General features: G+C 42.8%; 1 protein-coding gene across 1 annotated transcript; it reads left to right on the forward strand.

The window, feature by feature from the left end:
* The first annotated feature begins 400 nt into the window (after nt 1-400).
* pex26 (peroxisomal biogenesis factor 26) lies at nt 401-3,429 on the forward strand. Its single transcript, XM_029761517.1, has 5 exons — nt 401-846; nt 941-1,081; nt 1,238-1,566; nt 1,655-1,795; nt 2,025-3,429. The coding sequence occupies exons 1-5, from the start codon at nt 635-637 to the stop codon at nt 2,126-2,128; spliced, it is 927 nt and encodes a 308-aa protein (XP_029617377.1). The 5' UTR covers nt 401-634; the 3' UTR covers nt 2,129-3,429.
* The last annotated feature ends 12,843 nt before the right edge of the window (nt 3,430-16,272 follow it).

The raw sequence follows: 16,272 nt of genomic DNA on the forward strand, positions 1-16,272 counted from the left end.
TGGCATAGAGTTATTTTGAGTTCTACAACTCAAAATAGTTCTATCACTTTCTGTCCTTGTCTTACAAAAACAGTGATGCAAATGTATTTGCAAATGCTCTGTTGTTCCAGATATCCCACAAATCAATTATCATATTCTGTGGTTATATTTATGAATGAATTAATACTTTAATGTCGCATAGAGAAATCTGCTTGGCAACATTCATTTTTCTTTGAATTGCAAGCATATTTTTGGGAGACGTCAAAAGAGGTCCCAAACGATAAACTGGAACCCCACTCATCCGGCACGCCGGGCGAGCTAAAGCTAAATCGAGCGCACCTGAAGGGTTACGTATGAATAAGAACGCAAGTGATTGGCTGCCTTGTGTTCATGAGTAATTTCCGAATATGATTGGTGGCGAGTGCGGAAGCCAAATAAGCGAATGTAGATTGCCTCAGAATGTAAACAAATTTGTACAAGGCAAGTACCACCGTTTTTTTGCAATTAAACTTACCACCAGCACATCATTTACGACACGTTTAACATATTGGTAAAAACATTACTAATGTTTGGTTGACAGTTGGTTATTCGTCTTACAATTTATCGGTACAAACAACGAACTAAAATAGACATAACGTTAGCTATCTACAGTACAATGATGAGCAACTCGTCCACCTCAATGGCTCACACTCTCAGCTTTGGATCTGTTCGTCAAAGCCCCCTGCTGAGTTCAAATTTTGCACTGACACATGGACTGTTGGACTCAGCTGCCGAGCAGTTAATGGTTCATAAGGATTTCCAAGCTGCTTTCGACACATGTGAGAGAGGTCTGGTGAGCCTTTTAAACGCGGAGCAAGAGGACAGCAGGTGTGTACTAGTTCTTAGAATTTGCTCTGCTTTTATGACATGGTCCTTGTTGCATTGCATTATTGGACTAAACCGTTGTCCATCTGACTTTCAGGTATGGGGAGTTGAAGGCTGCACTCTGCATTGTGGGGATTCAAGCATTGGCTGAACTCAATCAGTGGCCTGGTGTACTGGCATGGATTCTGCAGCATTATGAGTGCCCTGAGAAAATATCTGCAAAAATAATGCAGATGTGGTGAGGAAAATGTAACATGGTTAATTTGCAGGCTCTCATTTCTTCCATTATAACAGTTTTATACACTGCAGTGATTTATGTTTTCAATTGTCATGTAAATGTATTCCCCAATTCACCCTGCAGTCATGTTTTTCTCCACATCCCTCTTTTTTGTAGCATACTCCTCTACACCAAAGTGGGTGAGCAAGCTATGATGCAGGAGGCAGGCAATGTTTGGCTGTGCTGCCCATCCAATGGGAGATTGGCAGGATTTGGGACTGTAGCAGAGCTTTATTTACTGCATATTCTAGTGCCTTTAGGTCATATGACAGAGGCACGGGAGTTGGTTTTTGGTGATGTGGGAGGTATTGCATTCACAGAGGACCAGAAACAAACAGCACTGGATATCATGGAGAATAAAGAGAACCTCAGCCAAGAACAACCTCCAAGCCCTAATCCCAACCCCAGTCCTGTGGTGGTGGTTGCTGGACTTAACACACCTCAAGGTGCATCTCACTTACAATTGCATTAACCATTTGTATTGACTTTAATGCTGCCGGACAGTGTGACTGACTGTGTGTTTGTGCTTTATAGGTGCTGTGATTCAGAAACTTGAGGCCTTGCTTAGGCTTTTGAACAGAGGACTATCAGTAGCCGGTGGTGGATTATTCTGTCTTCGGAGAGTCTTTCTGTCTGCGGTCCTTCTCTACATGCTTTTTGTCCGAATGGATCCAGGTACAAAATAAATAACGTTGTAAGCCTATTATTCAATCATTGAAAGAAACTGTCAACATCCAAATAATGTGGTTGCTTAAGTTAATACTAGTCTAGCACTTAGCATACAGCGTTTGTCTAACTTTTAATTGCACCCAACTTACCTACAGTATTTAAACACATAAGCGACTAGATATCAGCACAAAGAGCAGAAATGTTATGATGATTCTTGGATATGGTTTCTCCACAGCTCATCCCTCATCCTTCCCCTGGATCTCACAGATGCTGCAGATGCTGAAGCAGATGTGGGATGCCATGTTTGCTCCTTACTATCGAGCCAGAGCTCAAAGCTAACAACTGTAAAACCATACAGCCTGGTGCTGGGACATTATGGTTTAAATTTAACTGAGAACCAAGAGCTCACCATTGACGCTCACCATGTAAATATGAATTAGTGACTGAGATAAAGAGAGAAATTAGGGGGGCTTTTGTTGGCAACAACAACATTTATACCTGTGAAGGCAGAATGTGAACAGCATGGATACCTGTGAAGGCAGAATGTGATATTAATAGTCAGAGTTCATTTCTCTGGTGTTGCAGATTCAGTTGCTCCCATATAGGTGTGTGTGTGTGCGAGCGAGCCAGAAAGCGATTTGAGTGTGTGTGGTGACACATTGTGTTGATATGAATTGCCCAATCCAAAACAACCTGTAAGCAAGCTAATTGTAATCAGAGGCATGTCAGACAAATTATAACTTTTACATGACAGTGAAAGATTTTTATTGGTAAAATGATAATTCTCTCATTACGAATTACTCCAGTATCTTTCAGTAGGGTCTGGCTCCAGCAGATACCTTCTCAGGACAGAGACGCTGTGAGGTATACGGGCTCAGACTGGTTGAATGCTGCCAGAGAGGATGGCGCATGTATTAGTCTGGCGCATGTATTAGCAAGCTAGTGTGTATTAGCAAGCTAGTGTGCATTAGCGAGCTAGTGTGTACTAGGTTTACTAGCTAGCTAGTGTGTACTAGGTATACTAGCTAGTAGTGTGTACTAGCTAGCTAGTGTATACTAGGTAGCAGTGGTGTAGTGGGAGCTATACGCAGGTATACCCACTTTCTTTCAGTGGGCATTGCGTATTACTTCTTAATCCCCACTGATGCATATCCAAGCTATACGCCATATCAATTATGTAGTACAATAGCGACATGCACAAAGTAGCATACATAATCACAAAGCATGTGAAATATATTCACATGCGCAGCACACACATAGCTCATTTCTGCAGAATATCAGGCAGCAATCACACTCACTTGGTTGTCGCATTGGAGCAGCTCACAGAATTGAACGACATCAGTAGCTGGTATTGTAGGAAAGATGTTTAAACTTTTATCTACCAGGAACTAAGAGTTTGGTCTGAAATCTTGGTTGAATCTTTGTAATGCACAGTTCAGTCATCAAGCGCTGTTTGAATGAACATTTCTATAGGCTTAACCAAAAAAACCTTGGTAAAGGGTTACCTGGCAGAATGAAATCATGAGGACATTTGTTTTGTAAACTCTGCCATGTAGGCCTACATTGTACAGTACAAACACACGGCTAGCCAAATGGCCACTTGCTCAGTGAGCAATTCAATTAAAAGGCAACTACACCCTTGTCACGACTGTCGATGAAGAGAGAATGGGACCAAAGCACAGCGGGTTTCGTGCTCAACATATTTATTTATCAAATAATGCGAACACCACGGAAGAAAACAATAAACAAACGACATGAACCAGTGACAGCAGGCTCAACAAAAAGCAGTGCTCTCAAACAACTACCCACGAAAGACAAACACACCCTACTATATAGGACTCCCAATCAAAGGCAACTCAACACACCTGCCTTCAATTGAGAGTCCAACCCCAATCAACTAGACATAGAAACACAGACATAGACCAGTGACAAACCCCATAATACATACATCAACTACCCTCTGCCACGTCCTGACCAAACTACAATAACCAAATATACTCTATACTGGTCAGGACGTGACAACCCTCCAAATATTTATATTTTCCCAGACCAGAAAAATGGTCTCCTGATGTGTTTTAAGCATTGTTGTGGACTTAGTTGTTTCTCTATTAAAAAGTGTGATTTTGAGTGAAAACCTGAAAAAATATAGTAAAACAGAAGAAAAAAAACTGTAGGAAAACAGTGTTTTTCACACAGGGTGCCTTTCCTTCACCGGCAAGCTTTTTTGGATTTTTGGGGGGCAAAATTAGAGTATACCCAATTCTCCAAGCACCACTGCTAGACAGGGTTTCCAGTTAGCCTGTAATAGCTGGTTTTTTTTTGCAGATTAAATAAAAGTGCCACCTGACAATTGTCCGGGAGAAAGAAAAAAAATCCCATTGCGAAATAATGCTTTTTAGCCTATTCTTTCATGGAAATACCAGTTGATGGAAATACATTTGACCAGTCATGCTTATTGGTCTATGTCTTAATTAGCATAATTTTGTGGAATTAAATTGGCATGTGTGTATTATATTCCTTATGTATCTTATTTGTCAAATGCACAGCACACAGATACAGGGCCTTTTAGCGGAAAATGTGTCAGATAGCTCTTTTATTAGCCCAATCAATGAGCAACAATTCTAAATGCAATCCTGTGTTAATAATTTTTTGGGCCTCCCGAGTGGCGCAGCGGTTTAATGCATCACTACAGACCCGGGTTTGATCCCAGACTGTGTCACAGCCAGCCGTGACCGGGAGACCCATGAGACAGCGCACAATTGGCCCAGCGTCTGGGTTAGGGGAGGGTTTGGCCGGCTGGTAGTTCCTTGTCCCATCGTGCTCTAGCGACTCTTTGTGGCGGGCCAGGCGCCTGTAAGCTGACTTCAGTTGCTAGCTGGACTGTGCTTCCTCAGACATATTGGTGCAGCTGGCTTCTGGGTTAAGCAAGCAGTGGGTCAAGAAGCAGTGCAGCTTGGCAGGGTCGTGTTTCGGAGGACGCATGGCTCTCGACCTTCACCTCTCCCGAGTCTGTAGGGGTGCTGCAGAAATGGGAGAAGACTGTAACTACCAATTGGATGTAATTGGCCATGATAAAAAGAGCAAATATTTGTATTTCTCAACTGGTAATTGAAGCATGCTTCCCATTTGCACAGAAGGCAGGCTTCATCAGGGTGTCACAAACCACTTTGCAGTGAGCTGGAGGAAGTATGCATTTTGAAAACATATTGCTACTTAATTGTTTGAAACCTTAAGGTTTTACTACATACAGTATTATCAGTACATGTCTTAGGCCGGAGCTGTCCGGAACCCACCCACTTGTGAGCCAGGCCCAGCCAATCAGAATGAGTTTTTCCCCACAAAAGGGTTTTATTACAGACAGAAATACACCTCGGTTTCATCATCTGTCCAGGTGGCTGGTCTCAGACGATCCCACAGGTGAAGAAGCCGGATGTGGAGGTCCTGGGCTGGTTTGGTTACATGTGGTCTGTGGTTATGAGGCCAGTTGGACGTAATGCCAAATTCTCTAAAATGACTTTGGTTGAGAAATTAGCATTACATTCTCTGGCAAAAGCTCTGTTGGGCATTCCCGCTTCCTCAAAACTTGAGACATCTGTGACATTGTGTTGTGTGACAAAACTGCACATTTTAGAGTAGCCTTTTATTGCCCCCAGCACAAGGGCATGCTGTTTAATTAGCTTCTTGACATACCACACCTGTCAGGTGGATGGATTATATTGGTAAAGGAGAAATGCTCACTAACAGGGATGTGAACAAATTTGTGCACAAAATCTGAGAGAAATAAGCTTTTGTGTGTATGGAAAATGTCAGGGATCTTTTATTTCAGCTCATGAAACATGGGACCAACACTCTACATGTTGTGTTTCTATTTGTGTTCAGTATACATATCAGTCATTAACAGAATGACCTTCAGTGCATGTCTGTGGTGCTGTGTGTGCCAGTGCGAGTGGGCCGTTGCTCGAGGAGAGAGAGCACAACATTTCAGCAGCAGGTGTATAAAATAATAACACAGAATAACTAGATCAACAATTCAAAACAACTTGTAGCAGTTATCTTGCGAGTTAACTATAGCTAACTATGCATAAGTTTCGTTGTTCCTTTCCACCGGCACTGTAGAGCTTAAACAAATCTGCACTATTGGAAAGCTGGGATTCCCAAATTAAAATGAATTTCCCTCTATTAAACGGTGGCCATGTAATTGCAACAACGTAAAAAATATTCTAAGAATAGCCTGATTGGCAAATAATTTGCAGTGCATAGATCTCCCCCAAAACATTAATATTTGAGCCTTATATACACTGCTCAAAAAAATAAAGGGAACACTTAAACAACACAATGTAACTCCAAGTCAATCACACTTCTGTGAACTCAAACTGTCCACTTAGGAAGCAACACTGATTGACAATAAATTTCACATGCTGTTGTGCAAATGGAATAGACAACAGGTGGAAATTATAGGCAATTAGCAAGACACCCCCAATAAAGGAGTGGTTCTGCAGGTGGTGACCACAGACCACTTCTCAGTTCCTATGCTTCCTGGCTGATGTTTTGGTCACTTTTGAATGCTGGCGGTGCTTTCACTCTAGTGGTAGCATGAGACGGAGTCTACAACCCACACAAGTGGCTCAGGTAGTGCAGCTCATCCAGGATGGCACATCAATGCGAGCTGTGAAAAGAAGGTTTGCTGTGTCTGTCAGCGTAGTGTCCAGAGCATGGAGGCGCTACCAGGAGACAGGCCAGTACATCAGGAGACGTGGAGGAGGCCGTAGGAGGGCAACAACCCAGCAGCAGGACCGCTACCTCCGCCTTTGTGCAAGGAGGAGCAGGAGGAGCACTGCCAGAGCCCTGCAAAATGACCTCCAGCAGGCCACAAATGTGCATGTGTCTGCTCAAACGGTCAGAAACAGACTCCATGAGGGTGGTATGAGGGCCCGATGTCCACAGGTGGGGGTTGTGCTTACAGCCCAACACCGTGCAGGAAGTTTGGCATTTGCCAGAGAACACCAAGATTGGCAAATTCGCCACTGGCACCCTGTGCTCTTCACAGATGAAAGCAGGTTCACACTGAGCACGTGACAGACGTGACAGGGTCTGGAGACGCTGTGGAGAACGTTCTGCTGCCTGCAACATCCTCCAGCATGACCGGTTTGGCGGTGGGTCAGTCATGGTGTGGGGTGGCATTTCTTTGGGGGGCCGCACAGCCCTCCATGTGCTCGCCAGAGGTAGCCTCACTGCCATTAGGTACCGAGATGAGATCCTCAGACCCCTTGTGAGACCATATGCTGGTGCTGTTGGCCCTGGGTTCCTCCTAATGCAAGACAATGCTAGACCTCATGTGGCTGGAGTGTGTCAGCAGTTCCTGCAAGAGGAAGGCATTGATGCTATGGACTGGCCCGCCCGTTCCCCAGACCTGAATCCAATTGAGCACATCTGGGACATCATGTCTCGCTCCATCCACCAATGCCACGTTGCACCACAGACTGTCCAGGAGTTGGCGGATGCTTTAGTCCAGGTCTGGGAGGAGATCCCTCAGGAGACCATCCGCCACCTCATCAGGAGCATGCCCAGGCGTTGTAGGGAGGTCATACACACTACTGAGCCTCATTTTGACTTGTTTTAAGGACATTACATCAAAGTTGGATCAGCCTGTAGTGTGGTTTTCCACTTTAATTTTGAGTGTGACTCCAAATCCAGACCTCCATGGGTTGATAAATTGGATTTCCATTGATTATTTTTGTGTGATTTTGTTGTCAGCACATACAACTATGTAAAGAAAAAAGTATTTAGTAAGATTATTTCTTTCATTCAGATCTAGGATGTGTTGTTTAAGTGTTCCCTTTATTTTTTTGAGCAGTATATAAATATGTATAGTTAGATACCTTGCTTTTTAGGTAGCCAACCTAATCCATTTGATCCCTGATTCATTGAATGAGGGAATCATTTTATAAAGACAAAAGTATAAAAAAATGTGGGAGGGGGGGACCCCCGCGCCACCCCTGCCGACCCCTCGCCCCACAGTTTGGGAACCACTGGTCTAATGGACAGACTTAGAAAAAGACAGGTCCTGCACTTAAGGCATAAGGCTATGGGAAGCAGCTTTCCCTAAGTAAATTGAATGAAATTGTCAAAATTATATAGCGTACTCCTGTCTATACAGAATTTTAAAAATCATTCAAAATAGGCTACTAAAGCATGATTTGGCCACAGAGGATCATTAACTGCCCCTAGCCTTAAAAATAAATTGTGGATTGTTTTAAATCGCTCCAAATAACAAATAAATTATTTTTGAGTTGTGACTGTCAGTGAAAGGTAGAGGCCTAGCCAGGCATATTGCAATATTTCAAAATTAAATTCTGAGAAAACATATGGAAAGCAAATGGCTATTGCTGTAAAGAGAAGACAATGAAAATACTCTAATCTGTCTTTTAGTTGAGATTCTGCTAATGTCTCCATATCAAGTGCAGCATTGCATGAAATGTGTTTTTCCAATGCAAAGAAAGAAGAAATGTATCAGATATAGCCTATAGCGCAGGCCTCTACACTATATGCAGTCAGCCATGGTATTTCTTTGGGAACAGTGATTGAGTTGTTATTAGCAGGGGAGCAACTTTCACTGGGAATGGGAGTCACACGTCCCCATCCCCACATTCTGAAATTAGATATTTTGCCCCCCCAGTTTCAGCATTGGAATGTGACACAAACATGCCGCGGTGTGCTTTAGGACCATGCAGACGCCTCCGAGCGGCCGGGTAGGCTGTTTGGAGTGTTTATCCAAATGGGTTTAGGACCACACAGACACCACAGAGTGGGCTGACAGGCTGTGTGAAGGCAAAGCTTCTGGAAGGCTGGCTGGACTAGCACGGGAGAGTTGAGCATAGTTCAGTGTACACACTGTGCTCTTTCACTGAGTTGTAAAAGGAACAGAAATTGGTTACTCTTTAGTTGACTGATGTAGCTGGCAAGATAACTGCTGTTTAACTTAACATTAAAAAAACGAAACTAGTGTAACTGTAACTGACATGTAACGTTAGCTAATGTTTCAACCCCTCTCGACTGAGGTGAATGAATAAGCTACGCTAGTGAGTAGCTACCACAGTTCAGGTCTAGCCTCTAGTTATCTGTCAGATGGTAATAATAGCCACCTCATATCGCTATCTAACAGCAGTTGTTTGTATAGACATGTTTTGTAGCCTTGTTGTCACGTTTCAGAAGTAAATGAACTTGGCAAGTTTTCGCCAGTTGATGTACCTTTTAGAGAGACAACTGGCCAGAAGTTGGTTTACATTAGCTATTATTTTTGCCTCAAACAAACTAGTCCTTAATCAAAAGATGAAACCATCGGCCAAACGATTGAAGATTGCACTGAAAATACGTCAGAATATCAATGTAACGCCATTGATCTGTCAGTTTCCCTAGCTAATTCCCCACTTTTCACACTGACACAGTAATAAACAGCCTTAACTTTACAGGCTTCACTGTCATGGTGCACAGTAGAGGTCTGCGCAGGACTGATTTCTTCATCCCGCTCCCACCCGCACATATTGCCCTATTGGTAATATAAAATGCCAGAAATAACTTAATAAATAGGTTAAATGACCAGAAATTCTCACATGGCCCTTACTTGCATTACTGGGCTATATCAGCCAATATAATAGATGTAGTTTGAAGAGAGCAGAGTTGGAGAGACTTGCACTTTCACTTGAGATATTTTTATAGCCTACATTTTAGGAGTGGGAAGAGTTTGAAACTGAGAAATATGGGTGATCAATATTTAGACCAATTTCTAGACAATGTAGTAAACTATAGCCTAATCATAGGCCTATTTAGGAAGTACCTTTCCTTGGGAAGATAACTGTCCCGTGCTTCTTGGTCCATGTATACATAAGCTATAGCCTACTCTATTTAATTGAGACCACACGTGCCCCTGATCTCGCAGGGTATGGCTACTGAACTGGAGGCAGCAAGAATGATGACAGCGACACTTGCTACGTTTTGCATAGGCCTATAGGATAAAGTCTACCTTTTTAGGAGGAAGATTTGCAGGTAGAAACAAATACATGGGTAATCCATACTCTTTCAAAATGAAAAGGCGCAATGCACACTCACCATAGTAGCCTGACCTAAGTGCGCATTTTGCCTTTTCGATCAAGATCACATTTTTTGATTGCACTTCCGACTCATGTTGGCTGAGCACCCTCCACTTCTTTTCATTATCAATATTTATTTACAGACACTGTAGTAAACTACAGTCTAATCATATTTAACTTAGTTTCATATTCAAATTAACTGCCACGTGATTCTCTGCCCATGTAGGCAGCTTAACTCTATTTCAATGAGACCACACGTACTAGGCGCACTTGAACACTCACGCCCAACTAGGAGAGGTAGGCTACTGAAGTTGAAGCAGCGAATTCTGAGTGTGTGAATAATGTGAAAGATATGTGCTTTTAATACAATACAGTAGGTAGGCTAACGCAGAAAGAGGATGTTGGGGTAGGTTCCTTGTCAATCATTTGCTTATTGGTGAAATCAGCAATCAAGTAAATCAATCAAAAACCTTTATTCATGTAATTGCCGACAGAAGTTGACAACGGGAACATAGCACGCATGTTTCCGAGTAAATTCTGCAAAATAGGAAAGGGTCCAAGTTGCTTTATTACGCTTGCAGTCAACCCCTAGTGATGTAACTGCCCACATCAACACCCTCTACTCATGAGACACACAGCTATACAAACAATAGTTCCATTGTTATCTAAAGGCTCAGCAGTAATTGTCCACTCCCCAAGTTGATTTATAGTGGTATGTCTGACTAGTCTCTTATCTCTTTCACTCCCCTGCAGGATTCTGTGTCTATGAATCTCTTTTAGCCTTGAGGCGCTTTCTCACAGACATCCTGTTTTGACTGCAATAACTCTCACATCTCTCAGACCATTTCTTATAAGAAGCAGAGACTAGAAAAGAACTGTGGGACAATATTAAACATTATAATGCATATATATATATATATATATATTGCTAATCTGTAGTTCAGGATCCTATAAAAGTAGTGGGGGAGGGGTCTTATTGCCCTTCCCCTTCTATTAATACAACATAAGCATAATCAATTATTATAATACATCAATCATTTTGTACAGCCCCTATCATGACCCCAAGGTGAACCCCATCAAGGACCCTTTCAAAATAATCTGCAGGACAACAAAAATATTTTCATCCCAAAGTTGTCTATCTGACCGCCCACTCCCGCCTGCAGCTTGAAAAATACAGACTGCGGGTACAACAGGCAACCCGCATGAATGCAGCCCTCTAGTGCACAACACTATGCTCATCATGTCTTAACAGGATCAGATGGTGACAGGGGTCCCAGAAGGGTTAGACAGCCAGGGAAGACCAGTCTATGGAGCTCAGGTGAATTTTGCAGTATATTCAGTGACTGACACAAAGTTGCATCTTGAATTGCTGGGTAGATCTACAGTAGCTACAGGACAGCAGCTTAAGTTTAAAGCTACAGTCTGGGATCTGGGAATAATGGTAATTTCAATTATTGAACTATTGATTCTATTATTGGATAATATAATGTATAAATGTACACAAAGGTAATTCTTTGTCCTGCCTCATTTTAGGAGGATCAGATGGTGACAGGGGTCTCAGCAGGGTCAGGCAGCCATGGAAGACCAGTCTGTGACGAAGGTAAGGTGAATTTTTGCATATTCAAGACTTTATTCTCTCTGTCCAGCAAACACTGGACAAGCCAGATGCTATTTTAAGGCAGTCTGACAAACCTCCAAAGTTGATTTCCAAACTGTATCAAGGGTTGATAGAGGCTTTTCCCGATGACACAAAACATGTCAAACTAAAACGTATTGATGATGATGAATCGATACAGATAAACTCAGCAAAAAAATGCATGTCCTCTCACTATTCAACTGCGTTTATTTTCAGCAACCTTAACGTGTAAATATTTGTATGAACATAACAAGATTCAACTGAGACATAAACTGAACAAGTTCCACAAACATGTGACTACCAAAAATGGAATAATGTGTCCCTAAACAAAGGAGGGGGGGGTCAAAATCAAAATTAACAGTCAGTATCTGTGTGGCCACCAGCTGCATTAAGTACTGTAGTGCATCTCCTCCTCATGGACTGCACCAGATTTGCCAGTTCTTTCTGTGAGATGTTACCCCACTCTTCCACCAAGGCACCTGCAAGTTCCCAGACATTTCTGGGGGGAATAGCCCTAGCCCTCACTCTACGATCCAATAGATCCCAGATGTGCTCAATGGGATTGAGATCCGGGCTCTTCGCTGGCCATAGCAGAACGCTGACATTCCTGTCTTGCAGGAAATCCCGCACAGAACGAGCAGTATGGCTGGTGGCATTGTCATGCTGGAGGGTCATGTCAGGATGAGCCTGCAGGAAGGGTACCACATGAGGGAGGAGGATGTCTTCCCTGTAACACACAGCGTTGCGATTGCCTGCAATGACAACAAGCTCAGTCCGATGATGCTGTGACACACCGCCCAGACCATGACAGACCCTCTACCTTCAAATCGATCCCGGTCCAGAGTACAGGCCTTGGTGTAACGCTCATTCCTTCGACGATAAACGCGAATCCGACCATCACCCCTGGTGAGACGAAACCGCGACTCGTCAGTGAAGAGCACTTTTTGCCAGTCCTGTCTGGTCCAGCGACGGTGGGTTTGTGCCCATAGGCGACATTGTTGCCGGTGATGTCTGGTGAGGACCTGCCTTACAACAGGCCTACAAGCCCTCAGTCCAGCCTCTCTCAGCCTTTTGCGGACAGTCTGAGCACTGATGGAGGGATTGTGCGTTCCTGGTGTAACTCGGGCAGTTGTTGTTGCCATCCTGTACCTGTCCCGCAGGTGTGATGTTTGGATGTACCAATTCTGTGCAGGTGTTACACGTGGTCTGCCACTGCGAGGACGATCAGCTGTCCGTCCTGTCCCCCTGTAGCGCTGTCATAGGCGTCTCACAGTACAGACATTGCAATTTATTGCGCTGGCCACATCTGCAGTCCTCATGCCTCTTTGCAGCATGCCTAAGGCACGTTCACGCAGATGAGCAATTACCCTGGGCATCTTTCTTTTGGTGTTTTTCAGAGTCAGTAGAAAGGCCTCTTTAGTGTCCTTAAGTTTTCATAACTGTGACCTTCATTGCCTACCGTCTGTAAGCAGTTAGTGTCTTAACGACCGTTCCACAGTGCATGCTCATTAATAGTTTATGGTTCATTGAACAAGCATGGAAAACCATGTTTAAACCCTTTACAATGAAGATCTGTGAAGTTATTTTGAATTTTATGAATTATCTTTGAGAGACAGGGTCCTGAAAAAGGGGCGTTTCTTTTTGCTGAGTTTACGTTGGAATGCCCAGTCATGTTCATATAATCTCAGACATAAATAACTGCAGTTTAAGACCATCCATAGAATGTACTATATGCCAGTGAAACTGAATATCATGCACTCAGAAATTGTATTATTGTGCTGGAGGTGTAAAGCACAAAATGGGACATATTTGCATATGTTGTGGTCTTATGAAGGCTGGCTGAATTGTGGCAAAGAGTATGTTCTTTTATCTCAGCATGTCTACAGATTCTACCTTCTCCCTGTTTTTGTTTGCTTGGAAATGTTGATACTGGAGACATGTGCAAGCAGAATAAAGGCTGAGCTCAGGTAATTGAACAGAGCTGGATCAACATAGAATTAACCATTAGACATGTAAAAACAGAACGTAAGCGGAAAATGTATGCCTGTGCTGTTATAGGCCTGAGGGAAGTTATTACCTGGTCCTGTGACTAGCATTGAGACATGCAATTGCATTATGTATGTATGCATGTGCTGTTATAGGCCTGAGGGAAGTTATTACCTGGTCCTGTGACTAGCATTGAGACATGCAATTGCATTATGTATGTATGCATGTGCTGTTGTAGGCCTGAGGGAAGTCATTGCCTGGTCCTGTGACTGGCTTTAGGGTGTGTAGTTGTTTTGTATATGTATCTCTGTGCCATTACAGGCTTGGGGAGAGCCATTGTGTAGTCCTATGAGTATCATTGGACAGACACCTGCATTATGTGTGTCTTATTTTTTGTGTCGTTGCTATGGATACGCCACCAATAGAATCTGTAAACAAGCAAGAATTGAGACAGAACGATAATGGTGGCGAGAGGCCAAGGGGTGTTAATCATCTACATAGAGGGGAGTGACCATGTGTGTTATCTGAAGGTGGAAACCTATAAGACCTGAGGTCTGTGGCAAGAGAATTTAGTTGTTCCATGGAATTGCTCGGCTTTGTTACTTTTTGTAATAAAGTCTATTTGAATTCACAAGCTCCGGTATCTGAGAAATATTTGATTCGATATTTCCACGACATTAGCAAACATGTTTATTTTTTTATTTACAATATGTAGAATCTATGAGAATAGAAAGGTTCAGAGCTTTTGTGAAACATCACAGCACAATTGAAAAATATACGTCAAATAGAAATCAAAACTGGAGGGTGTTCAGAGATACATGGGAGGGGTTGAGTGGAGGTGAAGGATGGGACTAAAAACAAACAAAATATAACTATTGTAAAATATACTGTGTCCGTAAAATGTATATATTAGGTATAAGCTGGACGTGGACGCCTAATAAGTGTGCGGTAAGGACACACGTCATTTCATCCTCGATTTGCATGTTCTGTTAAGATGAATTGCCATAATTTAAATGTGATTCTGATCACTCTGTCATTCTGATCACCATTGGTGGAAGCCCTAATCAAGTTGCGCACCAGTAGTGGTCAGTGCCATTTAAGACGAGGGAGAACCATTTTTTTTTTCATGTTCATGGCCTTATTTCTATTGCAGCATATTGGATGACTGTCATTCATATTCCATTCACCCAGTTCAATGTAACATCGATAGGTTTAGGCTACTACATGATACTCAAATTTTCCCTTTACTATACCCATCATGAGGTTGCTACAACCTAGCCTATGAATGAAAGTTTACAACATAGGTGCACACAGGTCGAGATAAAATGTTGAGGTGACAGATAGTGACACTTGGACAGACAATGGCACATTCAACACCGCCTTGCACCCTCTTGCCTGCCTCTAGCTGATCTAGGGTGTAATCGTTAGTCCAACAGTTGCAAACGAGAGTTTCTATTGGACAAATTCAGATATATTCGTCCCCGTTTCGTTCCATTTGCTTCCATTTAAGAAATGTTTTTCAACAGAATGTGCGAATGAATACACCCCTGATTACACGTAAACACAGTTTACTTTCATAGCAGTCACATTGTATTCCTTCTCGCATCTACGTGCTCTCCTCCTCTCACCTTTTCCCTTCGCTTGTGGACTAAAAACACTTTCCAAACCATATCATAACCACTACACAGCCTACATCGTTGTCACCATATTAGCTAAAGTAACGTACTAATCAACATAGCTAATAGAACTAATGTGTTAGTAAACCTGCCTCAATCATGCAGTACAGTGTATTGTCAGTAAGCAGTTTAGCAGTTACACCGGTGGGCCCCGGTGTCAATAAATTAGTAAAACCAAAAGCTTACCTTGACTTGGAAGAGTTCCAGTGTTGTGTTGGATAGTTATAGCCAGCTAGCTAACATTGCATCCCTCTGTTTGAGCCAGGTGTTTGAGTAGGCTAAACTAGCTAGCTGCATTTGCTAGCTTAGTAAGTGAGAATTAAAAAAAAAAAATATATATATATATATATATATATAAATATAGCGCTCTCCCTCTCTTTGCTTCACCTTCATTTTTGAAGAAATGAATTTGCTCAAAACTGGTCAACTATTGTATTGTCACGCCTGCTCCCGCTCTCCCTCCGCTCTCCCTCGCGCCAGGCTGCCCCTCATTACGCACACCTGTCACCATCATTACGCGCATCGACGCTCACTGGACTCAAATGGACTCCTTCACTTTGTTGATTGCCCCATCTATATCTGTCTGTTCCGCCGTTGGTTCCCCGTGTCAGATTTATTGTTGTTTACGTTTCCCCTGTCCAGACGCTGTCCGTGTTCTGTTTCATGTCCGTGTTTCATTAAATGTTCACTCCCTGTGCCTCCTTCTCATCTCCAGCGTCTGTCCTTATGTTTCTCTCTCTTTGAGTCAACTACTCACCACATGTTATGCACTGCAGTGCTAGCTAGCTTTAGCGTATGCCTTCAGTACTCTGATCCTTTGATTGGGTGGACAACATGTCAGTTCATGCTGCAAGAGCTCTGATAGGTTGGAGGACGTCCTCCAGAAGTTGTCATAATTACTGTGTAAGTCTATGGAAGGGGGTGATAATCATGAGCCTCCTAGATTTTGTATTGAAGTCAATGTACCCAATGGAGTACTGAAGCTAGCTTTCCTCTGACTACACCATGGTGCTATCCTACAGAGTGATGTTGAGGGTACTGTAGACCTTCATTGCAAAACAGTGCGTTTTAATACATTATTTGGTGACATGAATATAT

Source organism: Salmo trutta, chromosome 8 (assembly GCF_901001165.1).
Source record: "Salmo trutta chromosome 8, fSalTru1.1, whole genome shotgun sequence".
Lineage (NCBI taxonomy): Eukaryota > Metazoa > Chordata > Actinopteri > Salmoniformes > Salmonidae > Salmo > Salmo trutta.